The following is a 27,552-nucleotide window of genomic DNA, read 5'->3' on the forward strand; positions in this document are numbered from 1 at the left end:
CCACTATGCCACTAAGACTCCAAGCCTCAAAGTCCTGAACAACCACAGCCCCCTGGAAGGGTACCATAGGGGGAACACAGTCCTGCCCCCAATCCCACTGACCACAGCTGACTGGACCTAATGGTCATGCGGCTCAAGGGCAGCCCTCTTCCAGACCATCCAGCAGCATAAGGCGTGGCCCGCCTGAAAACTGCTCGAGAGATTGATGGTGACCTATGGTCCCAACTTTAAAATGAACAACCCACTGAGAAAGGGCCATGGGAAGCAAGGCAGAAGGAAGACCTACTGCCGGGGACTTGCAGGCAGTGCCCACATATGCTTTCTAAAAAAAACATACCCTGGGACTTCCCCGGTGGCTCGGTGGTTAAGAAACCGCCTGCCAATGCAGGGGACATGGGTTCGAGCCCTGGTCCGGGAAGATCCCATATGTGGTGGAGCAACTAAGCCTGTGTCACAACTACGGGAGCCCACATGCCTAGAGCCCATGCTTCGCAACAAAAGAAGTCACCGCAATGAGAAGCCCGTGCACTGCAACGAAGAGTAGCCCCCGCTTGCCGCAACTAGAGAAAGCCTGCGCGCAGCAAAGAAGACTGAGCACAGCCAAAAGTAAATAAATAAATAAATATTTAATTTAAAAAATAAATAAATACTACATTAAAAAGTGATAAGTGCTGAAGAGAAGCTATAAAGCAGGGAAGGATAATACAGTAAGTCCCCTACACACGAGCCTTCAAGTAGCCAACTTTTAAAGATGCGAACATGCTTTCGCATATCCAATCACCTAAGTTAGCTCCCGTGTCTGGTATATATTGTCATGTCCCTGCATCCTCTGCAAGTGGTTGTGCTTTTGTGTACTTTACTGTACAGCGCTGTATAGAGTACAGCAGTACAGCATCTTTATTTCAAGACCAGGATGTCTGGAAGCAAGAATAGAAGCAGTGGTGATGTAGCTGGTACTGCTGAGAAGCGCCAGCTGTTGTACTGCACTGCTGTACTTCTCAAGGTACTGTCCTGTAAGATTAAAAATGTTTTCTTTATGTTTTGTGTTTGTTTATGTATTATTTGTGTGAAAAATATTATAAACCTATTACAGTACAGTACTGTACAGCCAGTTGTGTTAGTTGGGTACCTAGGCTAAATTTGCTGGAATTAGGAACAAATTGGACTTATGAACGTGCTCTCAGAACACAACTCATTCGTATGTAAGGGACTTACTGTATAAAGTATAGGGGAGCAAATTTAGATATAGAGTAGCCAGGTAAGAGCCCTTTAGAAGGGGACTTTTGAGTAAAGGTATAAAGTGTGGTCGACTCCTTCCAACCACAGGGCCTTTGCACATACTGTTCCCTCTCCACCTCTTAGACCTGGTTAATGTTTCCTCTTCCTTCAGATCTTAGCTTGATAATTGCTTCATCAAGAAAGACCAGGTTTAACTCTTAATGGCTCCCAGAGCACTGTAGATGGATGGATATCTTTCTTTTCCACTAGATTAGACTGTCTGTAATTTGGTTTGGTTTTCTCCCCACCTCCAGGCACAGTACCTGGTAACTGGGAGATTCTCGAAACAAGGGTTAGTGATGAGGACAAGATCAGGGTTGGGAACTGGATCAATGATGGGATTGGAATTAGGATGAATATTCAGTAAGGATGAGATGAGGGGTAGGAAGTGACGTGAGGGCGGGGAATGCCTTAAGGGGTTGGAGGCAGGACAGAGAAGAGGCTGGGGATGAAGGTCATGCACATGCTCTGTGACTGGCAGAGCTGTCTCATTTGCCTGGTCACAGTACTCTCACGGGCTGTCAGGCCGGTCAGGCCTGCCCTCCTGGGCTCTGCTCAGCCACCCTGATGACCCTTGTGTGATGCGAGGAACTTGATGATTCAAATTTGCATCTTAAGATGAAAATTTACCCAGCCTCCTGCCTTCTAGCCACTGCCCTTCTCTTGAGACTGTGCCCCCAGGGGGCTGCTAAGGCTCTGTAAGGAGCAGGGCCAGTGGAGGGGGGAATTGAGGCTCAGAGGTTTGGGAAACTGCACCTCCAGGCCCCTCTGGGATGCTGGGTCCTGGAGGAGCAGGGATGAGAGGCCCAGCCTTAACCTTCTAATCAAGCAGTAGCATCACTCTGTGGAGGTGGGAAGGAGGCAGGGGCACACAGTCAGCCTGGAGGGGATTGTGGGAGGGGATTTGGAAGAAACAGGGGAGGGAGCTGATGGTGTAGAAGAGTTTGGGCGCCATTTTCCAAATCACAATCCATTCTCAATAGGTGTCCCCCAGCCAACCCCTCTGTCCCAAAAAAAGTAGGAGTGGTGGCTCCAGGTTTGATCAGGGCTCAAGTCTGGAGTGGAAATTAGGTTCCCAAGGGAAACAGATGGAGATGGGGATGGTGGGGACGTGGATGTGGCCGGGGACATGGATGGGATTAGGCACGAGGATGTAGATGGAGCGCTCCCCAGTTACAACCAAAATGTGGATGCGTGACTCTGGGTAGGTGCTCATTGGGCTGAAGAACCGGTTCTCCTTGACCAGGGGTGGACCCGGAGAGCAGGAGAGGCCCCAGGGAAGGATGTGAGCTCACTGGGTTGGCTCACAATGAGCCACCCACACAGGAAGCTGAGCCCTCACTGCTGGGGCACCCACCCCACCCCCACCTTGCCCCACCCAGAGCTCTGCAAGGCAGGGGAGCAACCCCTGGAGCCCCCCGCCCCCCAAGACAGAGGGAAAACAATCAGATTGGGTCACTCCCCTACTGTAAGCCAGAGCTTAAAACCGTGTTTCCCTTAGAGTCAAATCCAAGGACTCAACTGTGGACTATAGGATCGTGCATGACTCAGCTTCCATCCACCCCTGGGTCACCTATTGCAGCCACTCGGGCCTTGAACGCACACCCTTCAGGGCCCTTGCACTTGCCCTGTCCTTGTTTGTAACACATTTCCCCCCAGTCTCAACTCAGCTGTCACCTCCTCAGAGTGACCTTCCCTGATCACCACATCTAATGCTCCCCCCAACCCAGGTCATGCTAACACACCACCTGGTTTCATCTCCTGACTGCACTTGCAACCATCTGAAAGGATGTATTTGTTTATGTGTTTGTTTATGTGTTTTTTGTCTGCCCCCATAAGCCAGTTGAAGTAGGGGTCATGCCAGGGGAATTGACAGCCGCGTTCTCCACATACTGTCTAGGGAGACAGGAGCCATGAGGCAAGCAGACCCCAGAACGTCAGTGCTGGAAGGGACTTTCCTGGTCTTCACGTTCCTCCCATTTATCTGAAAAATCTGGGCCACTGAGGCTGAGGGACTCGGAAAGAGGGCTGGTATCTTCTCTTTACACCATACCAGCTGCCCTCCAGACTTACGGAAAAGCACAGAGGGGGTCCAGGGTGCAAGCTGAGGGACGCCACCTGTCTGACAAGGCTGGAGCTTTACATGGGCCCCCTCCCCACATCCTGTCCCCAGAGGCTTCCAGAGCCCACGGAGGATCCTACGTGTGGCCAGGTGTGTCTCCCCAGTAAATCTCCCTCCAAGCTGGCTTTCTGGGGAAACAGATTCCGGTGATCCCCCCTGGTTCCACCCTCTCTGGCTCTGGGACATTTGCAGACGAGGCATGTCTTCTAATGCTAACTTTGGTGCAGGCCAAGGAGTGTCCGTCCTCTTGGAAAGACAAGCTGCCTGACTGTGCCCTGACATCCTTCCAGCGTATCCCGGTCCTGCTGTTCTAAGTCAAGGCCCAGGTTTACGGGGATGGCACATCCAGCCTCTGCTATAGTTATTCTAGCCACAAGGGGGCGCCGTTGGGTATGTCTTATTCCTTGATTTTGTTCAAAGGCGAGCAGAAACTGGTGATTTTGGCTAAATTCTTAGGTTGGAATCTGCAGGTGAGACATCCCCAAACACGCCTCTTCGTGCACAATGCCATGGGGATCCTATTCTCCCAGTATCACATGTTCAGGAAGTGAAAATCCGATCTTTGGCAGAGCCAAAGTCTGCCCCACGTCCACTCCCCAAAGACACTGTGACCAGGGTTTGGTCGGGTACAAAATTTGACTCCGGAGGCAGAATAGGTAAGGGGGGCTAGATCTGAAGTCTAGGGAAGCAGGAAAATGGGAAGGTTGGGTGGCTGTGGAGAAAGATGTGGATGACTGGCTTGAGGGCTGCACAAATCTCAATTTTTAAGGGCTACAGGTCTGGAAGGGAGAACATTAGACCCCCCAGATTACCATCTGTTTCAGTCAGGGTGGGTTAGATTATGCTGCAACAACAAATAATCTCAAAATCTCAATGGCTTAACCCAGCAAAAGTTCATTTCTCACTCAGCTCCATGCCCAGCTCAGGTCATCACGGGGCTCTGCTCTAGTCCCTCAGAGACAGAAGCTGATGGAAGCAACATCTCATCACATGCTTCTAGAACAGAGAGGTAGAGAGCAGAGAACTCTGGTGGGCTCATGCCAGCAGTTAAATGCTCCAGCCTGGAGATGACCACATCACTTCTGCTCATAGCTTGTTGGCCAAAACTCATCCATGACTCCACCCATGCACAAGAGAGCCAGAGGTTGAATCCTCCATGTGTCCAGAAGAGGAACCAAATCTCAGTGGCAATGCTAACAACTCCCACACCCAGAAGCTGGATTCTCAGGCTTTGCAAAATACCCATTTTTTTGTATCGGCCCCTTGAGTCTGGATATCCCTTCACCTTCTGATGGATAACACACTCTGGGAGGTGAAGGAATGTAGGATCTGGCTAGGTGGTGGGTTGAGCTGGGAGGCTTCCTGTCTCCAGAGCAGGTGATCCAGGGATTCATTGCTGCTCTTTCTTTCTCTAACCCCTTGGTTCCCCACCCACCTACGTGCACACAGGAACAAAAACAAAAATGAAATGGGAGCCAAGTATATTGATTTTTATTGAACTTACTGGGCTCAAGGACAAAAATGGTGGGGAATGATAGTGGGGATAGGAAAGAGCTGGGGAGAGACTCCACACACACACACACACACACGCACACACACACACAAGCCAGGGAGCCTGGCCCTGAGAACTACAGCTAGAGGTACAGGTAAGCTGGGCTCTAATTGTAACCCTCTCCCTAAAGATGCTGGGGTCAAAGTGGACCACATGACAGATCCAGGGCACACATCCTTCCTTGTCCAGTTTCCAGGCTCTTCCAAAGAAGGAAGTTGCATTGGGTTGGTCCTAGGATGGGAGGAAAGTGGAAACAAAGAGGCAAAGTAGGAGAAGGAGTTTTGGAATGGGGAGGACTGGGAAGGCGCCCTCAGAGTCCCAACCTGGGCCCAATGGGAGGAGGAAGAGTTTTCACAGAAGGCGGGAGTAGGCTAGGCTTGCACAGGAGCCTGCCCAAAGTAGGGCAAGGGGTGTTGGGGTTCCTTCCTTTTGAAGGGCCTGTTGTGCATTTGACTTTAGCCAGCGGTTTCTCACCCCGGACACCGCTGTACTGGCAGCTCAGGGCCCAGTTCATGGGATGCTAGAGCCACCGTGGGTGGAAAAGGTCCCCACGTGCAGAGAAAGTTCACGCTGACAGAGAACAGGGAAGACGGGAGAGCCTTGAGGACCCTGAGAAGCTGGGCCTCCTCACGCTTGGGCTTTCCGCGTGGTAGGAGGAAGGGGTTAAATGGAGACGCTGTTCTCGATGAGGGGAGGGTCCAGGTAGTATAGGGCAGCTCCAGGCCCCCCGCTCCGCTCCCGGATGTCTCGCGAGATCTGAGCCAGGCGGCTCTGGAAGATGGCGGTGCTCTGGAAGATGGCGGTGCTCCGGAGAGGCCTTTCCTCGGTGAAGTGCTCGTCCGGGTAGGTGTCCAGGGGCCGCTGGGAGAAAAATCAGGTGCGGGGTCAGGATGATGTTCAGGACGGGATGGAGAATAATGAAGGACCACATTTGCCAGCAAATACAGTCAAAGTGGCTTGTAAAGGCGAGCGTGACGCAGCCACGGCTACTGTAAACGCAAACCCTTCAAACCTCCAAACCACCACTCCAGCGACCTGCGCAGAGCAGCCTGGACACCCGCAGCCCACGGGGCCCTAAAAAGGTCCCTTCCTGTCCCTGGGCCACCGCTCTATGAACTAAATACAACCACATTCAGAACACACCTGAAATCAAACGTAAACACGCCCGAGCAATTATGCCCAAGGATACACCTGTTACCTCACAGTTTCACAGATGGAAACCCCTGAAGACAACCAGGTCTGAGGCATCTCCCAGTCAACCAATGTTGCCAGCATGAGCAGCATCACCATACACTCGTGCTTTACAGCGTAGCCAATCACAGTCAAGAAACAGCGCAGTGAACTTCAGTCAGTGCCATCCTGTGGCGGAGCAGAACTGCCCATCTGGGCTTGACCGCAGTGCACAACCAGTTCGCCATCACGGTTCCTGTGGCCAGTCTCCGAACCTGCACACACTGCTCATACAATACAACTGTTGCCAACAATCCTGTTGTTTAAAATATTCTTTGTCTTGTTTTATTGCGCCAGTGAAGCCTCGCAAAACACTGTTAAATCACAGCTTTGTTTTCTTGTCCCTGACTTTAACGACCTCTATGGTTTCACCATGAGGACAATGTTTTCCGAAATATATTTTATCAAAACTCCATAAGGGAGTTTCATCTTTTTTAAGATTTTTTTTTTTTTGATATGGACCATTTTCAAAGTCTCCATTGAATTTGGTACAATATTGCTTCTACTTTACGCTTTTGGGTTTTTTTTTGGCAGTGAGGCATGTGGGATCCCAGCTCCCCTACCAGGGATCGAACCCGCACCCCCTGCAGTGGAAGGCAAAGTCCTAACCACTGGACCACCAGAGAAGTCCCGGAAGTTTCATCTTATACTGAGTTTTTATTAGTAATGGCTGTTCTCATTTATCAAACGTTTTTTCAGCGTATACTGAGATGATTATATGGTGTTTCTTTATTGATGTAAGGAAGTGTATTGTTAGGTTGCATAAGGTTGAATCAACCTTTCATTCCTAAATTAAACTAGATTTCATCATGATGTATTATTGTTTTACTATTTACTGTTGGCCTTCACGGACTACTGATATATTTTTAAGATTGTTGTAGCTAAGTGGAATGAGTTTGTAATTTTATTTTCTTAATTACAGGTGATGTTGCAAGGGCTTTACATGGACCATCACAACGGCACAACAATTCTATAAGACAGGTACTCTTATCATTCCCACTTTACAGATAAAGAAACTGAGGCTTAGAGAGCCCGATTACATATCCAAGGTCACATAGGTGGGAAATGTGGATCTGGGACTAGAACCCTCTACCTGAGACTCACTTCTCAGGAGCACTGCCTTTGCCAGGTGCTGGTATCAGGGTTCCCAGTAAAATGATTTGGGAAGCTTCTACTTTTTTCTGCACTTTCAAGCAGTTTGAATGATTTAGGAATTATTTGTTCTTTGAAGGTTTAATAGAATGTCCATTTACAAGGAGAGGGATCAGATCTTTCACAACCTTTTTCATTTATGTATGGTTTTCACCTCTTCTGGTTTTTTTGTTTTTTAGGTTTTCTTAAAAAAATCACTTATTTCATTTAGGTTTCCAAATTTATTTGCATAAAACTAAGTATTTTCTTCTCCTTTTTAATTTTTTTTAAATTTTTTCAGTCTTCTCGAATATGTGGCTATATGCCTTTTACATTCCTGATGTTGTACATTTATGGGGTTTTTTTTTTCTTGATTTGAATTGTTTCTGGTTTCTTTATTTTATCGGTCTTCTCAAAGAATCAGCTTTACGTCTTACTTACCAGATTGACATCTAATTTCCAAAACTATAGTGTCACTACTGATAAAGCAGAACACAGAAATATGATAGACTGGGTTCAAAGCCTACTTACTAGCTGTGACCTTGGACAGACTGCTTGGTGCCTTTGAATCTCAGTTTTCTCCCCTGTAAAATGGAGCTGCCATTTATGGAACGCTTATATGCCAGTCACTGTCTTAAGCATTTTAAATATAGCTACTTATTTATTTTGTGTTTTGAAATAGTGTACACAAGATACCTGATTTAATGACGGAGGCATGGTAGATCCTCAGAAAGTGATAGGTGCTATTATTATTGTTGTTGTTGTTGTTAGAACTTTCTGGGTTGAACTTCCCACTGGCTTATGAGAAAGGGAACTCTCCACTCTCATCATCTTGTATACCCTTCTCTCTGTACTGTGACATTGTGATTTATAATAAGAAATGTATATTTGGTCTTCCTGTGCCTAGCACAGAGCTCTTAAAACCCTTATAATTTCATTAAGTGATGAAATGTTAAAGGTGTCTTTTGTTATTCATAATAAGCCCTTTTCAACCCCACCGGAGCTTATGTTAATGAGGTGACTTCTGGAAAGCCCCTGGGGTGGCCGGTTGCCGGGAGAATCAACCTTGTGATTAGAGGGTGAGAACTTTGTTTCACCCTTGCAGCCTCAGGGGAGAGGAGAGGGACTGAAGGTTGAATGAATCCCCAATGGCCAATAATTTAATCAATCATGCCTAGGTAAGGCTGCCTCCATAAAAATCCCTCACGTACAAGTTTGGAGAGCTTTCAGGTTGCTGCACACGTGGATGTGCTGGGAGGGTGGTGGACCCAGAGAGGGCAGGGGAGCTCCGCGCCTCTTCCCCAGCACCACGCTCTGTGAAGCTCCTCCATCGGGCTGTTCCTGAGTTGTATCCTTTTAGCATAAGCCCGTCATCTAGTCAGTAAACTTGGCTTGAGTTCTGTGAGCTGTTCTGGCAAATGATCAAAACTGAGGAGGGGGTCATAGAAACCTCTTATAGCTGGTTGGTCAGAAGCTCAGATGACAAGCTGGACTTGCGATTGGCACCTGAAGGGGGTGAGGGTGGTGGAGTGGAGGAGCAGTCTTGTGGGACTGAGCCCTTGACCTGTGGGATCTGACACTATCTCCAGGTGGACAGTGTCAGAACCGAGTTAAGTCATGGGACACCCAGCTGGTTTCGGAGAACTGCTTGGGGTGGTGGGAAGCACTCACACACATTTTCTGGCTGGAAAAATCGAGTTGAGAGTATCGAGAGTACCCACAGAGTGTTCTGTGAGTAGACAAAAAGCAGAGAGAGCTTTTCCTTTATAAGGACAGAAATGGGTGTCTCCAGATCCTTGGGAGGTGGGACCAGAGAGAAGCAGCCTCCAGGGACAAGTTCCTGCATTCCCGGGCATGAGATAAGTTAAAACTTGTTAGAGAGATAAACCCTCTGTGCCAAATGGAGGCAAGCGGGAGAGATGAGGATATCACGTAATGTCAGAAAGCTTGGGGACACGACCTGGAGGGCAGAGACATGACTGGTAACGTGGTGTGTAAATGGAGGTGATAGTAATTGGTGATTAAAGGGCTGCTCCCCTGGCCCAGCCTCACTCACAGCCTCCTTGCCGTCCTTCCTGCCTCCAGAATTGCCGCTCCCATCCATCCGCACAGCCACAGAAGCACCCTCGCTAAAACACAAATTTAGCCACGTCACCCCCAGGCTTAAACTCTTCAATGGTTCCCCTCTGTCCTGTGAACAAATACCGCACCCACACTGAGCCGTTTATGGTCCTGCAAACCCACCGACAAACTCACCTTCACTTGGCTTCACTTGGTAGAGTCCTTCCCTCTGCCTAGAAACTAATCCTGCCCCTCTTTTGTCTGCCAAACCCCTCCCTATCCCAGAGGTTTCATCTGAGATGTCACTTCCTCCAAGAAGCTGTCCCAGGTTCGCCCAGACTTGGTCAGGTTCCCAAGTCTGGGGCCCCATTCTCACCTCTGTCACTAGACTGTAAGCTTATGACATCAAGGTTCATAACTGTCCACCAGTGTCTGGCACATTGCAGGTTCTCAGGAAGTCCTGATTGAATGGAGGGGTTCATGAATAATTCCTACAAGACGGTGGTGCCCTTTTCCATTTTCCTGTGTGTCTCCTCAACCTGGCCACAGGATTCTTGAAGGCAGGACGTTCTCACCCAGCTTTATGAGCCTGGCGCCCAGCACTGCGTTGACACATGGGAGGGATCCAGCAGATGTGCGCTGGATATCTGGGTGAATGGATGAGTGGTTGACGGACGAGTAAGTGGTTGGATAGACGGATGGATAGGTGGATAGATTGGTAAACTGGTGAATTAGATGGAAGTTGTGCCCCGGCCACTAAACTGGTATTTGCTTCGGTGTATGTCTTTGGGGACCAACTGTCATTTCCTGAAGAAACTGAAGAACCCAAGGCAGCTCAGCAGTGAGCATAAATGCCAGCTATCGGCTCCCAAACTCCCTGGGAGAGCTGCCACCACCTCCACTGCCCAGGCCCTGCAGACTCCCCCCACCCCTAGACACCCCCCAACACACCTGATCCTTGGGCTCTTGGCTGGCCAACCAGAAGAGGAGAATGTTGCTACAGGTGGTGTTCACTTCCGGGAGGGTGTCTAGGTAACTTTTCAGGGTGGTGGTCCCCTTGGTCTGCGGTGGGGGCTGCCTCATGAATTATGGGGCACTGGGCATCCAGGCCCCAAAGTCATGCTGTGGAGACCCCACCCCAGTGGAGTTGGTTGGCCAGAGGAAGAGGACCCTCTCCCTCCTCAACATCCCTGTTCCTGCACGTGCCACCCCAGATTTTGCAGTTGGGAAATAAGGGGGTCATGGAGAGGGAAGAGAGGGAAGGGTATAAGGTTGAAAGTTCCAGAAGGGTGGCAGGAGCCTGGGTCACCCCTTGTCACTCCCCACCCAATGTTCCAGGACTGGGTGGAGTGAGTCACCTAGGAGGGAGGAAGACCCAGAGTAGAGGTCATCCGAGAAACGGGTCTTGCATTGGCCCCACACACAGAGCAGGCTGCTACTCCACTTGGCCGCGGCCCATCCGAGACAGCAGCCCCTAAGTTCCACTCCCTCCACAACCCAACTCGAGTCACCATTACAAGCTTGGACCCAGCTCCACTCCAGTCATCATCCAGCCCCAGTGCCCAGCCCTATTCATAAACCCATCACAGCTCTGACCCTCCCATGCTCTCAACCCGAACTCTGGCCTCATGTCCATTGCTGGGCCTAATGTCGCGTGACCCAGTGCCCCCCAGGCCCGCCCTCCGCAGCCTCACCTGCCCACTGTTGACGGCGGCGTGCTGGGCGGAGCAGTTGAAGATGACTGCAGTGAGGAGCTTCACCAGCTCTCCCGGGGTGCACAGCCTGCATGGGAAGCCTGCGTGTGGGAGGAAGGGAAGAGGGTGCAGATGGAGGGGACCAGATTCCCCAGGGCTGGGGTTCACCGCAGGCAGAGAGTGAGCCGTGCGTACTGAACATGTGGCCACCACTGTCTTTAGACAAGGATTAGGGTTGGGCTGAGGTTAGGGATGGTCTTCACCAAGGTGTGGTCTCTGAAGGGGGTACTGGGACGGGACCAGAAAATGCCCAGTTGGCAGAGCTCACAACCGAAGAGCCCAGTGGATTCAGCGTGACAGCCAAGCTGCCCCTCCTTGAACACCAAGGCACTTCTTTCTGCCGCCCATAGTAGTGCTTAATGACTTAATTCTGCCCAGCTCACCACGATTTGTCTGAGCGCTCAGGAGCAGATCCTCCACTGCTGGGTTTAGTGGCAGAGACAGATGGCCAGAGAGGGTGCTACTTATAAGCTTGCAGTGGTAGAAGCAGAGGGAAGCTTTAAGGCCAGGGCTTGGCTCTTTGAGGAGAGGGCAGGCAGGGCAGGCTCGGCACTGGGGCTGGCGTGGTTAGGGGTGACTTTCCTGGAGGAAGAGAAGGGCCTCCCTGGGTAGAAGAATGGGTGAGCTTTGAATGGAGAAAAGAAGACAGAGGAAGGCATTTTCAAGCTCAGCCCTTGGTCCTTTTTTCTCTGTACCTTAGTGGTCTCATTCAAGACTGTGGCTTGAAGCACCTCCCACTGGCTGCGGATTCCCAGATTCACATCTCTCCTCCTCCTGGCCGCTGAACTCTGGACTCAGCAGTGGGTGTCAGCTACTACCTGATACCTCTGCCTGAGTGTCTATGAGGCATCTCAGACTTGACACCTGCCAAGCCTAATGCTTAACTCCCTACCCCGCACGCTCCCCAAACCCATCTCCCCCTCCCCCACCAGTGGTCCCACTTCGGTGCTCTCTGTCCAGGTGCTCCCGCCAAAATCCGTGCGCTGGCTCCTCTCTTTATCTCATACCGCACAAGTCAGCAAATTCTTGCAGAAACCAATCTCGTCCCATCACCTCCAGTCTCCATGCCACCCTGTCTCCAGCATCTCGCTCCTGGATGAATCTGACTGCTTCCGCCTTTGCCCCTGATAGCCTGTTCTTCACGTGACAGCTGGAGTGAGTGATCCTTTAGAATCATAAATCCAATTAGGTCACCCCTAGCTAAAGCCCACTAAGGGCTTCCCACCTCACTTGCCTCGCCATGGCCCTGCTTGATCTGGCTCTCATTCCTTCTCCAACTTAATTTCCTTCCCTACTTTTCTCCCTCTGACTCTACTCAGCCACATGGGTCTTCTGATTCCTCAAACACACCAGCACACTCCCACCTCAGGGCCTTTGCACTGACTCCATCTCTGCCTGTACACTCTTGCCCCGGTTATCCACAGAACTAGCTCTCTCCCTTCCTTCACATCTCTGTCAAACATCACCTCCTCAGAGACTTCCCTGGTGGCGCAGTGGGTAAGAATCTGCCTGCCAATGCAGGGAACATGGGTTCGAGCCTTGGTTGGGGAAGATCCCATATGCTGCAGAGCAAGTAAACCCATATGCCACAACTACTGAGCCTGTGCTCTAGAGCCTGCGAGCCACAACTACTGAGCCCACGTGCCACAACTACTGAAGCCCACACACCTAGAGCCCCGTGCTCTCTGCAACTAGAGAAAGCCTGTGAGCAGCAACAAAGAACCAACACAGCCAAAAATAAATAAATATATAAATTTATTTTTAAAAAAAATCACCTCCTCAGAGAGGCCTTCCCTGACCACCTACCTGAAATAATCCCCCCTACCTCGACCCACTATATCCCCTGATGCTCTTTTGTTCTCCTTAGTATTCATAACCACCTGACATATTTGCTAGTTTATTATCTGTATCTCCCCACAAGAATGTTAAGCTTCATGAAGGCCAGGATTTTTGTCTGTCACGTTCACTGCTGAACCCCAGCACCTCGAACAATACTTAATAAATATTAACAGTACTTAATGAATGAAGTGAAAGCGTGAGAGGGTAGGAAGCCAGAGTGGGAAGGCACGGAGGCATAAACAACGTGAGGGAAAAGGAGCAGACTTAATTGGAGGTGAGGCTGCAGCAGTGTGCCAGGCAGGGTAGTTTCTGGGCAGTGTTTCAGAGGATTACTGGGGCAGTGGCCCCAGTAATTGAATTGGCAGGCGAGCAGCGAGAGGCTGGGAGGGGTGGGACGGGTTGAGAGGCGGCTGCCACAACGCACGAGTAGTGAGAGGACTGGGACTCGGACGGTGACAGTAGAAAATGATGGGGACAATAGGATTAGCCACCCTACTGGATGTAGGGAGAGAGGAAGACATCGGGGAACATGAGTCAAGATGGCTCCAGGGTTTGGAGTCAGGATGACAGGAAAGAGGCTGATGCAACAGAGCAGAGAGGCTTGGAGGAAGGACCAGGTGTCTGTCTGCCTGGGAGTGTGTGGGAATTTTCTGAATGTTCTGTTCATGGTGGCTAGAATAAAAAAGCAAAGACAGACCGTCTACGGGCATTTTTCTGTAGTGCATATTGTTTGTTTTTTCCCTTTGAAATATGGAAGCAAGAGGCATGCTGACTGAGGTTAATGAATGAATGTGTTTTACCTTAAAACATGAGTCTAGAATTACTTTGGGCTGTTTGGAAGAGATGTTTGTCTATCTGAAGGATGTCCTGATGTATTAAATCAGAGACAAGTTGAATAAAGAAAGATCAGAGAGTTGATCCCGCTCTGGGTCTTGAATAGGAAACAGATAACCCCAAAGAGAAAAATAGCTGTCCCTGGAGGAGAAGCAGTCAGGATCAGGACGCCCCTGATTAATAGTAGGGGTGCAAAGCACAGGGAGGGGCTGCCCTTTAAAAGATCCAAAAGAGACCTGGCTGTCACCACCTTAACCCAGAAGTCACACTTGGCATCACTCATAGTGAGACAGCCTGACGTCACATGCCTCCCAATATGATGCGATGCAGAGAACACAGCATCACTGGAGAAATACTCTTGCCCAAAACATTTAACCTTTAGGTATTGCTTCCGGTTGACAAAATACACAGAGGGTAGAGGAATGACATCATGAGGAAGCAATTAGATAAATTTGGAAGGTGAGACATTCTGCAGAACAACTAGTCCTAGCTTTTCAGTAGCCCTTGTGAGATGTCATGTGATTTCAGAAAGGGTGGAGGGGCCTGTGCTAAAGTGAGAGAGGCTTTAGAGTCAAAACAAACAAAGGTGTCATGTGGTCCTTGACTGGCTCCAGAATCAGCAGGATCAGCTGAGGGAGAATGGGACAAGTGAGGAAATTTGAATATGGACTGGTAAGAGGGTGATGTTGGAGATTATTGTCAATTTTGTTAAATATGATGGCAGCATTGCGGTTGTGTAGAAAAGCGGCATCGTGGGTTTGTTTGGGTTTTTTTTTTGAGATGCATAGCAATTAGGGGTAAAATATGAAATGTATGTAATTTACCTTAAAAGACTTCAGCAATAAGCAAAAGCAACAGCTTAATCAAATATGGCAAGATGTTAGGAACTGTGTCTAGGTGGTGGGTAAATGGGTGTTCATTACATCATATCCTATACTTTTCTGTATGTTCAAAATTTTGTTTAAAAAAAAAAAAAACAGCCGGGACTTCCCTGATGGTCCAGTGGTTAAGACTCTGTTCTTCCAATGCAGGGAGTGCAGGTTTAATCCCTGGTCGGGGAGCTAAGATCCCCACAGGCTGCACAGAGTGGCCAAAACAAAAAACACAAAAAAACCTTTGGAGCCCATTACAGGTAGGGCTACACCAGCCGTTCATTCTGTTTCCTGGTGACCTGAGACCACGCCTCCTTCCTGGGTCTCTCCCGACGGGAATTCCTCTGGGTGACCATCAAAAGTGCTAAGTCAGCTAAAAGTCACATCCCTGCCAAGAGAAGACATCCCAGGCAGTGACAGTCTTCCACCCTCCGGCCAGGGCTGGGATGGGGAGGCGGCAGAAGGCCTGAAAGAAGTGGGAGGTTCTGAAGGACACGTCCTCCGTGGAGCAAAGGGAAGACTTTAAGGAAGGGAGGACTAAGCAAAGGAGGCCTGAGAGGGGGCCACTGGTGTTGGTGGGTCTCAGAGGCCACTCTGGCAGTGTCAGAAGAGAGGGGAGAGTTAGGGGCCAGTGACAGGTGTAAATAAGGAGGAATCAGGCAACAGCAGTACCAAGCTACTCCATGAAGCCAAAAGTGAGAGAGGTTGGGCTGGAGGGGCCACCCGGCAGGACGGGCGTAAGAGGGTATGAGAGAGGAGTCCAGAGTCCTTAGTACTTGCAGCTGGAGATGGCTCCTACCACATGATGTGACTCATCCTCAGACCTCAGCAAGCGGAGGTGAATGGGTGGTAAAGGTCGAGCAGGGACTAGACAGGCACCATGTAGTGGCTGAAAGCAAGGGCTTTGGAGATGTTGGGCGCTGGCTCTGGATCCTGCCTCTGCCACTTACTACCTGTGCAGCCTTCTGTGCCTGTTCCTTATCTGCCTGGTGGGGCTAACAACAGCATGTACTTCCAAGGCTTGTCAATGAATAAGAACTGGGTCATGGTAGGGCCAAGGGGGACGGTGGGTTTGGAGGATGGGGAGGGGATACCTGAGCTTTCCTGGCCCAGGAACTCCTGAGCAGAGATCTCTCCAACCCAGGCCTGCAGCTCCGAATCCTGCTGCACAGATGCATCACTGGGGTAATAGTAGGCCATGATTTCTGAGACAAAACTGTAGGAAAGAGATGTCCCTGCTACGGCAGTGACCTTGGGCTCCGGCCTCGCCTGAAAACCAAGGCCCAGTGCTGCTCAGGCCAGGGAGAGCCAGCTGCCCAGATTCCACTGAGAGTCCATGGGGGTTCAGTGGGGACCCCCAGATTCAGTTGGAACCCCAGTGCCCAGGCTTGCCTCAAGTCTCACCCCCACTCCAGAGAGGCCACCGAGGAGAGCCTGACATGCTGTGTCCCCTCGCCACTCAGCACCCAGGAGCAGGGAAGACCTGCCCACCTAAAGGCCCCAGCCCACACCTAGCTGTTGCTGCTGCCCTGGCTCCTCTGGACGGCCCGTCCTTCCGGTCCTCTGCTCATTCACACACAGCCCAGCCCCTCCTCAGCCCATGGCTACCTGCCATTTCATAAGGAACCCCAACCGCAACTCTCACCCTTGAGGTGCCCCACGCTGGGCCTGAGGACACCTGAAACCCCCAGCATCAAGTGCCCCAGCCTGCACGAGTACACGGGTCCACCCTGCCCCTGGGTCAGATTGGCTGCAGGTCCCGGGCCCACACCTCTCAATGGCCGCCCAGACCTTCAGGCCGTCGTCTCGGTGATGGTAGTTGGGGGTATCCAGGATGCCGCGGGCTCGCAGGCTGTCTGGAAGGCAGAAATTGGTGTAGGTAAAGTGGGCCAGATCGGTGCTCATGAGGTAGAGGAGGACTTGCCTCCCGATGGACGTGACCTGAGGACAGAACACAGGTGGGCTCCCGGACCGGCCCATGCCCCACCCCAGTGCCTGGGGATGAGATTGGTCTAGTGACTCAGCAGAGGGCATTTTTTAGTTAATCGAGCAGTCCAAGACCAAGGATCAAACACCCATGAGAGCACGACATGGGCTGCGCAGGTTGCGGCCTTACTACGTGCGTAGGCGGTAATCCTTAGGTACGTGGGAACTAGAAGAATAACTGAAGGCCGGGCAGGCCGGTGCTCAGGCCGGGGTGCCTCGTGCAACTCTAGGAGCCTTTGGAACCCGAGCCCGAGGAGGTGGGGCCGGTGGGTGGGATCGAAGGGAGGGAGACAGGGTTTGTGGGCGGGGCAAGGTGCCCTCGGGAAGGAGCCCCTTGGAAGGGGCGGGCGGGGAGCCGGGAGGCCGCACCTTGTCCACAAGGCCCTCTGGTTTGAGCAGCGTGGCGTGCGACGGTGTTCACCTGCAGCGTGTAGCGAGTGTGCGGAAGCAGGAGCTGCGAGCGGGTTGAGATCACAGGAGCCGAAGGTCAGGGGAGAAGGCTGCCCCGGCCCCGCTCCCTCTGGCCCCGCCCGGGGGTCACCCAGACCTTGTAGATGGGGTGGCAGCGCGGTAGCTGACGCAGCGTGGCCACGGCGAAGGCCTCGCACAGCAAATGCGTGCACAAAAAGTGCGTGTTGTTCTCGTGCACCAGGAACTCCGAGTTGCGCACCCACGTCTTGGCCAGCAGCCAGTCCCAGTCGGAGTCAGTGGGCAGAAAAATGGGGCTGCCTGGCCCGGAGGTCTGGCTGAGCTGCGTCCAGGAATAATAAGGGGCTGAGGCTCTAGACTGCTAGTGTGCCCCTTGAGGCCCCGCCCCCGCAGCCTCGCCGCGCCCCCCCCCCCCCCCCCGCAACCCCCCAGAGCCCGGCCCCAGGCTCACCTGGATGGCCAAGGGCACCAGCGTCCCCTGGGGGTTGAGCCACAACAGGCAGAGTGGGGAGGCTGCGCGCGGCCGTTTATGCAGGGGATGGGGACCTCTGCCGGGATCCAGTAGTCCGCTAGGAAGATGTGCCCCCTCTGGGGAAGTTGCACGGAGCCTTAGAGTGCTCTCCCCACCCGCGTTCTGCTTCCCTCCGTTCTCTGGCCGCTCCCACTCCAGCCTGGGTCTCAGTAATTATTGGTGCCTGCACTAAAGGCTAGTGTTGGGTACCCCACCCTTCCCAAAATGTCCGGAATGAGGTCCAGCTGAGTCCTTCGTTGTGCAGCCTCTCACCTGGCTTCCCAGCAGCTTGGACAAGCTGGCATCCTCTCCCCCTTTCCCCATACCTGGTCCTTCCTATTCTCTCAAGTGAGATGACTTCATTGTATCCAGTATCAGCAAAATCAACACAGGAGGGGAATCCACCAACCCCATCTCCAGCCTCCTGGAGGATGCCTGAGGGCTTGACTGGGCCGTCATCTCCTCCCACACCCTCGGAGTTTCTAGTTCTCAAGGATCATTCTTGCTCCTCTAGTGGTGCTGCCTTTGGCCTGTCCTAAAACAGCCTTCTTCAGGCCTCAGCACCTGGGATCTTGGAGGCCCCAGAACAGGGACAGGGCCTCCTCCTCCAGGCTGTCATGCTCACTCATACCACTTCAGCAGGCCCCATCTCACGCCTCAAGCCTGAGCCCCATCTGGCTCTCACCCATATCTGCTCTACTTAAAGGCGCAGGGCTGGGGGACGAGGCCTGCAGGCTGGATGCAGCCATCCCACCCTTACCCTCCATACCCATCCCTTCTCCCTACTGACAACTCATCCACCTCTAGCTCTGTCTGCGGGCAGGTGCCTGGTCCCAGCGAGGGGGCCACCATGTCACTGGTGACAGGCAGCTTGCTGGGCAAGCTGGAGAGGCAGTGGAGCATGACAGGATTGACACCGTTCAGGTACTGGTATCTGAAGAAGTGGTCTTCACATCAGTGCTCAGTGACGTACTCTAGGGGACAACAGAGGGGGGCCAGTTGAGCTGGAAACTGCTTCACTAGATCATGCTCAACCCAGCCCTTTGCTCATCACCGTGGTTTAGCCTTTCCTTCCAACAATCCTATGAGAGTAGGTATAATTATATCTTCAGTTTAACACTGGACACCGAAATTCCAAGAGGTAGAGTGACTTGCTCAGTTGGGTGGCAGAGCAGGAATTTGAACCAAAGTCTGGCCCCAAAGCCCAGAACTCTTGGTGGCAGGGGTAGGGGAAGAAAGGCAAGTGCATCTGATCAGGATCAGGACTCCTAAGTGACCCGTGACCCTCTCTCTGTCCCCACTCACTTATTCTTGTCCCCTCCCAGAGGGAGGAGAGATTGGTTCCTGAGGGGAATCTGGGAGATTGCCACCAGTGAAGCCAGGAGCCCCTCCCTCTGGGATCCAGCAGTCCCCCTGAGAGGGCCAGAAGAAGGCCCTTTCCCAGGATGGGGCGGAGGGGTCTGAGTATGGGGTAGGGTGGAGGATGGACATCTCTGCCTGGCTCTGCACACCTGAGGTGAAGGTCTTGTGGCAACACATGATATTCCGGATGTCATCCAGCTTCCTCCAGGAGCCCTTACGGTCCAGCAGACCCAGAACCTTCATGCCCAGGGACCTGTGGGAGGGGAAGTGGGGGTGGGCAGGGGGGCTAGGGGCTGCCAACTGCACTGTGCCCCCAGCCTAGAGGCCTGGAGGGATCTGACGAGGTCAGTGCCCAGAGAAGAGGTACCTAACAGTCCACATGGGAGAAAAGTCTAGAGACTACTTGAGGCTTTGTAGGGGTGACTCCACATGTGTGTGCAAAGGTGGCGTGCAGGGTGCAGACAAGTCTCCTCGTTGGTGTTTCGTCCTGCTTTCTCCAAGCTCTCAGCTTGTCACAGACCTTCCCTGGTCCCCCTCCACCCACATGACAAAGCCCCAACTGCTCAGGCTGCCTAGGAAGCTCCCCACCAGCTGATTTCTACAACCTTTCTAGCTTTTTCTCCCACCCTTTGCACTAACCAATCCAGTCACAGCCTTCTTGCTAAACATAGCCAGAGATGTACTTTGTACACTGAACCAGTAAAAGTGGGCTTGCCAACCTACGGGCCGGCACTTTTCACTTTGTGGATGTCGGTACTGTTTTAATTATTTTACAATGAGCATGTACTATTTTATAATCAGAAAAAAATGCTTGAAATGAAGTCAGCTTTCTCCCCTGTCCAGGGCTTTGTTCAAGCTGTGCCTCTTCTAGAAAACCTTCTGCTACATCTCCACCTAGTATCAAACCTATCTGTTCTTCTGTGTGCATCTTAGATGCAAAGTCCTTCATGAAGCATGGCCTGATGGCCCCCCAAACACACGCCTTGTGTGTGTCTTTCACAAAGTACCCATGACTTCCTTCGTTCCATCGTAAACCCTTAAGTACATCACTCCCTTTATTATCCTACAGTGTACTCAAATCAGCTCCTAGTATACTGTGGGCTCCTTAGGGCCAGGACTGGGCTGTGTATGCCTGACATACCCAGTTCATAATAATTGCTCACTAGCTAGGCCAAGTCAAGTGGAAGGGAATGGAACATAGGTTAGGAGGTTATGGCAGTTGGTCAGTAAGGTAGGCTGTGGAAGGATGCTGATGTGCCATGAAGAGTGTGGGCACCTGGAGAGGGCGCAGGGGCCTTAGTAACCTGACAAGCCCAAGGGCAGCTTCCTACGTGCTCATTAAGCCGCTCACTCCTCCTTCCATGGGTCTTTGCTGAGCGCCTGCCCGCTCAGGACCTGGGGATGGGAAAAACTGGATGGGAGCTTGGTCATTAAAGCAGAGGCTGAGGAGGCAAGAGAGAAGAAAGAACAGGCCTTCCTTTTCCAAGGCCTGCCACACATGTCCTTCAGGACACCCTGCAGTCACCTCACACTAAAACCCAGTGACTCCCTCCCCTCTGTAAATGACCACATGGCTGCCAAACGCCAGCTCCTCTTCCCATGGGCCCTTCTCTGAGCCTCACACAGGCTGTCCACGTGGTCTCCTGGGCCCTCCCTTGCCTAGACCCGCATATCCATCCGGGGACCAACTCAGGTGACTCTACCTTCCGGGATGCTCCCCTGGTCCCTTAGCCCTGCCAGGGCCTCTCAGCGGGTCCTTGTCCTGAAGCCTGAGCCCCCGTGTCTGCCTGTGCACCCCAATCCACTGTGGACACACTCAAGCTCCACACTCCGCCTCACCTCTGCATCCCCTCCCACTAGTGCTTCTCCAGAAGAACCGTTCTGGCACCAAAGCCCAGAACACGAGGATCCGGCTCCTCGCCCTGGCCGCCTCTGGGCCTCCTAATGCAGCCCCTGCGCAGATGGCCGAGCCCTGCACTCCTCCTGCCATACTGACCTGGGTCTGCCCAGAGCCCACCCGCTCTCCCCTCACTGATCCCCCCCCCCCCCGCCCCCCGCCCAAAGCTTCAATCCCACGTGTCTCCCCAGCAACCACCTCCTGAGCCCCGCTGACCCGCCTCCTCTGTGCACTAGATGTCAGCTGTACCCCCTCCAGCCACATCACACTCACAGCCTCAGACTTGAGCTGCTTGTGACCCCTCCGATTGCTGATTAACTGTGCTGCACGTCTCCCGAGGGAGACTGTGAGTTCCTCCTGGCCAAAACTCTATCCTAATACTACTCAGTAACCTCTATTGAGAGATTATTTTGTGCTGGATGTTAGCACATTAAAGTCTCCCCCACACCTATGAGGTAGATATGAATATTATTTTCATTTTACAAATGAGAAAACGGTTTAGAGGCTAAGTGAAAATCAAGGTCATAAAGCTAGAAAGTTTTGGTCTGGAAATTGAACCTGAGGTGGCCTGACCACCTCCTTAAATCTTAAGGGCTGGGCCTCTCTGGTCCTACTCAACATGGTCCCACCAACAGTGCCTGGGACCATGCTCTGCTCTGAGTAGGTGCTCAATTAATTCTATTGATTTGAGGAATGGAAAGAGAAGGGATAATTAAGAGCAAAGAGGTGGTGATGGGGAGCTAGAGAATGGAGTTGCTTAAAGAGAGAGCGGAGACGGGGTGGTGGGACAGGGAGAGGGGAGACTGGGGACAAGGAGAGGGGAGACTGGAGACAGGGAGATGGGAGACTGGGGGCAGAGACATGGATGTGCATCAAAGGGACAGAGGCTGAAGGAAGAGTGAGCAGGAGTGCGGAGAGGGCAGTGGCCTCACGCAGGGATGGCGTTGAAGAGCAGCGAGCTTGTCTTGGTGGCCGAGTAGCGAATATTGGGTTCCATGGACAGCAAGGACGGGATATCAGTTTTCATGGGAAAGCCAGGCAGGTACCTATTCCCACTGCTGGGGAGTGGAGGGAGCAGAAAGACAGAAACCAGTCAGAGGGACCTGCAGCCCACTCCCCTTAATTCCTCTCCTCTCTCCTCCCCCAGAATCCCCAGGCCTCCCCTCACTCCAGGCTCCTCCCCTGCCCTCTCCCCTCCTCTCTGCCAGACCCCAGGGACCATCCCCACCCATTCTTCTCCAGACACTTGAATTAAACTGCGTTTGTCACCGATGCTGCTTTCCAGGCCGCCCACCCAGTCCTCACAACAGACCCTTCACTCCCCTCCAGCTTCTTCCCCAAATCTCAGTTCACCCTCACCTGTCGCCCTGGTCTGCACAAGGCACCCTCTTGATCAAAGCAAATTTCTTATCTGACTCCACCTCCTCAAAGCTGCTGACGTCTACAATGCCCGGGAAGCCAGGGGCAGGCGTAGACTTTCCAGCTTCCAGGGGAAAGAGGTCAGAGGTGGCAAGTGAAGCTTAGGGTAAACAGGAACCTTAGCTTTCAAAGATATGACTTTAAAACTCCCAGAAACCACCCATTTTCTGGGTAGATGACAAAGAATTAAAGTTTGTTTTTTTTTCCTGAAGGCACTAAGCTTCAGATCAGGGTAGCATTTGAGGATGACATGAATGTCCACACTGGTTTAGAGTTGGGTTTGTGTTGAGATCAAGATCATGGCTGGTTTGGGGGTGAGGCTGAGGATGGGCTGAAGTTGGTCAATCCTAGGGTCATGTCTGGTATCTGGGTCACATCAGGACAGCTGGGGTTGAGTGTGGGTTCATTGATGTTGTTGGGACAATTGTCAGTACTGGCATTTTGGGTCTGGGCTCAGGGTCAATATTAGATTAAGGTTAGGTTTAAATGAGGGTCGTGATCAGAGCTGGGCCGCCAAAGTTGGAATTGAGTTTAGAGTTAGTACCAGTCTGATTAAGGATGAGGTCAGATTAAGATAGCAAAGAGGTCAAATTAGGCCACCCTCACCGGTAGCATTCCTGTCGGGCCTGGAGTTCCCATTTCCTGTGATCCAGAAGGAGGGGAAGGGAGTCCTGACAAATAGTTCTTGCCGTGAGAAATGAAAATTACTCATTGGTAAGTCTCTTGTCAAATGACACCTCCTCCAGCATGCCTGTCCTGAACCCCCCAACCCTTGAACCCCATCCCTCAGTGACATGGATGTCCCACATTCTTTGTGCATTCATCAGTAGAAGGGATTCAGGACAACCTCACCCCCAGATTAGAACAATCTTCCTAGTTGTTTGCATGTTTGGCTCCTTGGGGGCAGAAGACACGTCGTATTCATTTTGTGTATTCCCAGCATCCAGCATGGTGCCTGGCACCGTGCATATAATATGCACTTGACAAAGGACTGATGAACGAGTATATTTTGTGAAGTGATGGGTGGATGTGCTGTGATGACAGATGGGGATTCAGAGTGAAGTCTATGAGTAACTCACAGTACTAGCAAGGGTGATGTTCACTCGCTTCACCTTGACCTAGAACATCATCTCTCATGCCTAAGACTCATCTCCACGCTCGGACTCGCCTTAGTCTTGCCTCTGCAGATGAGAGAGCTGCTCAGGAGATATGGGGGTCCAGGGGCTGAAGGACCTTCAGCCCAGCAACCTTGAAACGTCCCCCAAATTCAAGAAAGAATCTGAACAGCCCCTCACAGGGACTTCATCCATACCAGAAAAGCCAGTGGTAGTGGCCAGGGCCTCTCCAGCTAAATTCTCTAAACATTCAGGGCTTCTCCCCCTGTTGAAATTCAGTAACTCAGCTTGCAGGTTAATTCCTCTCAGAGGAATTGGCTCTGGGGAAGGGCAGAGGGTGTCAGTGGTGAGCACACATATCTGTGTGTTTGTGTGTGTGTTTCTGAGTGGTGTGAGTGTATGTAAGTGTGTGTGTGCCTAGTCTCTGTGTGTCTGGGGGGTGGTGGGTAAATACTGCCCAGAAAGCCCCTGCATTTCAGGGCGTTAGAGGCTTATATTTTCAGAAAGCACCTACTTGGGAGCCCTGAGTTCCAGTTACCCTAATTCCAGCCCTATTCCCTACACCCTGGGCTCTTGTGAGAGCTCCCCCTGATCCCAGCAGATGTCTTCTGCAGCCCAGGCCAGCCCCTGCCTCTGGCCCGCCTGTTCCTTGTCGAAGCTCTATGGTGCAGTAGCCCTCAATCCACTGATAGCAGGGAAAGTGGCAAAGAGTACCACCAGGGGTAGTGATGGAGATACGGCTGCAGTACCAGGAGTCCTTGGGGAAGAAAGCGTAGCGCTCCTTGTGGAGCCGCAGCAGCAAGAGCTCACCCAGCTCCTCTGAGCAGCGTACCTTGTACTTCTGCACCTGGGGGGCAAGAGAGCAAGCAGTTGAGAGGCAAGGAACTGCCAACGTCATCCTTGCACCTTGAAAAGTGCGACTACACCGACACCTAGTCTGACATATAAACCCGAGCTGACAGTAACCCATGTGGTGCCTTTGCATGAATTAGAAAAAGGCATCCTTCATCCAGGCAGTAGCAGCCACGGCGCTGCAGGAGTCCTGTGTGAGCAGAGTGGATTCTGGATCTCCCTAGCCTCCGTGGAGCCCTCACCTTATGTAGGCCAGCAGCAAACAATCCTGGGGCCTGGCAGAGGCAGGTGGACCCCTTCCAGAGAAGAGGAAACCCAGGCTCAAAGAGGGCAAGCGCCTTCCCCAAAGCCCACCTTCAGTTACTGGAGGAGGAGCTAGGAAGCCAGTGGAATTCTCCGGAGCCACTGCCCAGGGCTTCTTCTCCACAGCCCTGCCTGGATAGGGTTTATGATCCCCAGAAAAGACAAGACCAGAATAGGGGTAGTGATGAGGTCAGGACCGGCATCCTGAGTTCTGCAGGATTTGATGAGCTCTGGAGGAAAGACCCTCTCCTCCTTCAGGGTCCCCTGTCCGCTCTGCTCCTCGGGGTGGCTCCTCCCTCTCTCCAGGGGCGAAGCCACTGCCCATGCGATCCAGCCGCTGCTTGGGGCTCTCACCACATGTGCCCACCAGTGTGACAAAAATGTTGTCCAGTGTGCCGGCCATCAGGTAGGGAGCAGTGCCCACACACACGCGGTACACGGCCCTGATGGGAGGGAAGGAAGGATGCCCCTGGCAGCCGGCCTGGAGGAGGTGAGCCGCAGGCCAGGCATGGCTGGGCTGCTGAGCCGCTGTGTCAGAGCCTGGGGGTCAGGATAGGCCTTTGAGGAAAAGTCCAGCTGTCTCTGGGATGCTCTAGGGCTCACTCGCTGGCTCGCTGGCTCCAGAAGCTCTCTGTTGCTGCTAGCTGAGGGCTCCCTCTTCCCGCCCACAGCCTTTCGCCCTAATAGTTGTTTGTTTGCATCTGGCACAGCCGGTCCCTCTGACTGGCAGGACCAGGTTCACCCAGATGATTGTCAGGAGCCCGGGTCCCACTGGGAAGGGAAGGACCAGATGCCGAGAGGGAGACAGGGATTAGGTGATGCCTGTATGACTGGGACACTGATCTGCTCCTGGTCAGGGGCCGACTGATGCCCTGGGGCCCTTGTCCACCCACTCCCCAACTTCCCCCAAGACTCTTTCATCCTCCCTCTCAGCCAGAACTGGCCACAGGGCACCCGCATTCCTACTTGTGAATCATCCATGTGAATCACTATACACAAGTGAGCCGTAAATCACACGTGACTACAGCCACACGCGAGTCGGACACGCATCTCTGCACACTGCACAGGGGTCAGAAACAGCCCTCCTGTCACCTCCTAAACTCGGCACCACCACCCGCAAGCCCGGCCCTCTTGTGTCCCCGGTCCTTGGCACGCCCGATCTCAGTCTCTCGCTTGGAATAGGGCCGGTCTGGGGACCGAAGTGGTCTCCGGGCGCACAGCATCTGAAGGCCCCATGTGGCCTTCTTTCCGCTCCGGGCCGCCCTTGGCCTTGGGGCGGTAGGCGGGAGAGCCCAGGTGCGTGGGGTGCCTGGGGTCTCGGTCATCCGGACTGGGAGGAAACCTCTCCTCGAGGGAAGCCCGCGGCCGGCAGCGCCCCCGTGCTGCCGATACCGACACCGCACCCACCTAGCCTCCGCGGCGCTCCAGCCCCCAGCGTCCTAACAGGTGCGGCCGCTGTACGGAGGGGGGTCCGATAAAGCGCAATCATCCGCCATTAGCTTCACCGGCTTCCTCGAGGTGCGTTCTGTAGTCTCCTGCGCGCGTGCATAGGATACCGCTTATCCTCAGCATTTTCGTAAATGCGAAACTCTTATAGGAAGTAGAAGCGCTTGTGTAGCAGAGCCCGGATAGCTCAGTCGGTAGAGCATCAGACTTTTAATCTGAGGGTCCAGGGTTCAAGTCCCTGTTCGGGCGTCTGCCCTTTTTCTCCACCGGTACATGAAAATCTTTAGAATATTTTTGAGTAAATAATTGTATTCATTCAAACATAACAGAGGAAAAGAGTAACGCAAATATTGCTGCCTGGTGTTAAGAGGAAACGGTATTAAGTGCGTCAGGGTATTTTTCAGAAGGCAGAACGAATGACAGTGGAGGGAGAGCGGAGATGTTTTAGAGCAGTGCATATGCGAGCCATACATGCGAATTTAAATTTTCTAGGAGCCACACATTAAAAAGAGTACAAAGAAATAGGTGAAATTTTTTTGAAATTAATTTTAATAACACTTTACTTAACCCATTATATCCTAAATCTTATTTTATCATGTAATCAATATTTTTAAATTATTAATGAAATTTTAACCATTTTTTGTACTAATTACAGTGTGTATTTTATACTTACAGCACATTTAAATTCATATTTCAGGTGCTCGATAGCGGTATCCACCCTAATCCGACAACTCTTTTTTGTCTTCTATGAATGGCGAAGTACGTAAAGGCACAGAATAGGAAGTACAATAATATATATACTGTCAGAAGCTTTTCTTAGGGAATGGGTTCCATGGTGTAATGGTTAGCACTCTGGACTCTGAATCCAGCGATCCGAGTTCAAATCTCGGTGGAACCTTTCCTTTTTCGTTTTCACTCAATACCAATGTTCTATTATATTATTCATTAGCTTCATGTATGATATTCTCTTATGTTCTGAAAGGATCTGGAAAGAAAATTAAACTAGGGTCTTACCTTCTGAGCTTTTCAGGCTAGGTAATTCGAGCCTGTAGCACACCGTCAGGAGAACATACAGTAAGTCACTTAAATATATAGCAAGTTGCACTAATTTTGATAGGAATGTTATTTGACGACATGTTAAAGTGGAGATCGATTATGAAGGTCCGAGGTTTCTTTGGCAGTTTCCATTATGTATTGGTTTGGGGCTGGGAGGCAGACCTAAGTTCTGTCTGGAATACACGTTGGTGAGACCGCTACCAGGAGTTCTCATAAAAGTAAGTAATTTACTTTATGAATTAAAGAGTGCTTAAGCCTCGAGAAAAACTCTGGTCTGGCAGCGGTGGGATTCGAACCCACGCCTCCGAAGAGACTGGAGCCTAAATCCAGCGCCTTAGACCGCTCGGCCACGCTACCTGCGTGGGGGAAACCTTTCCTCGCAGTCTTCCTAAGAGACTAGAAAGGAGGAGTGGAGCTACAAATAGTTCTGCTAAATTGGCTGGTCTTCTTTGGCAACTATCGAGATTCCTTCGGAGAGCGGAGCAGCAGATGGGAAGGCAGAG

General features: G+C 51.9%; 1 protein-coding gene and 3 non-coding genes across 4 annotated transcripts; 2 read left to right on the forward strand and 2 right to left on the reverse strand.

Annotated features, from left to right (window-relative positions):
* Positions 1-4,876: 4,876 nt before the first annotated feature.
* Positions 4,877-25,872, reverse strand: ALOXE3 (arachidonate epidermal lipoxygenase 3). Its single transcript, XM_027130746.1, is given in 21 exon segments — positions 4,877-5,813; positions 10,326-10,496; positions 11,069-11,169; positions 15,768-15,889; positions 16,445-16,614; positions 17,029-17,062; positions 17,064-17,113; positions 17,207-17,410; positions 17,540-17,607; positions 17,610-17,676; positions 18,401-18,573; positions 19,111-19,214; positions 21,791-21,916; positions 22,218-22,324; positions 22,326-22,341; positions 22,884-22,961; positions 24,031-24,243; positions 24,850-25,087; positions 25,193-25,274; positions 25,276-25,318; positions 25,640-25,872. Coding segments are annotated over 21 exon segments (2,598 nt in total). The 3' UTR covers positions 4,877-5,615.
* A 297-nt stretch (positions 25,873-26,169) lies between these two features.
* TRNAK-UUU (transfer RNA lysine (anticodon UUU)) lies at positions 26,170-26,242 on the forward strand. The gene has a single exon. It is a non-coding gene; the product is annotated as a tRNA-Lys (tRNA).
* A 577-nt stretch (positions 26,243-26,819) lies between these two features.
* On the forward strand, positions 26,820-26,891 carry TRNAQ-CUG (transfer RNA glutamine (anticodon CUG)). The gene has a single exon. It is a non-coding gene; the product is annotated as a tRNA-Gln (tRNA).
* A 433-nt stretch (positions 26,892-27,324) lies between these two features.
* TRNAL-UAG (transfer RNA leucine (anticodon UAG)) lies at positions 27,325-27,406 on the reverse strand. The gene has a single exon. It is a non-coding gene; the product is annotated as a tRNA-Leu (tRNA).
* Between the last annotated feature and the right edge of the window lie 146 nt (positions 27,407-27,552).

The sequence above is a fragment of the Aethalodelphis obliquidens genome, unplaced genomic scaffold (genome assembly GCF_003676395.1).
Source record: "Aethalodelphis obliquidens isolate GAN/ISIS:26980383/991018 unplaced genomic scaffold, ASM367639v1 scaffold38, whole genome shotgun sequence".
NCBI classification, from domain to species: Eukaryota; Metazoa; Chordata; class Mammalia; order Artiodactyla; family Delphinidae; genus Aethalodelphis; species Aethalodelphis obliquidens.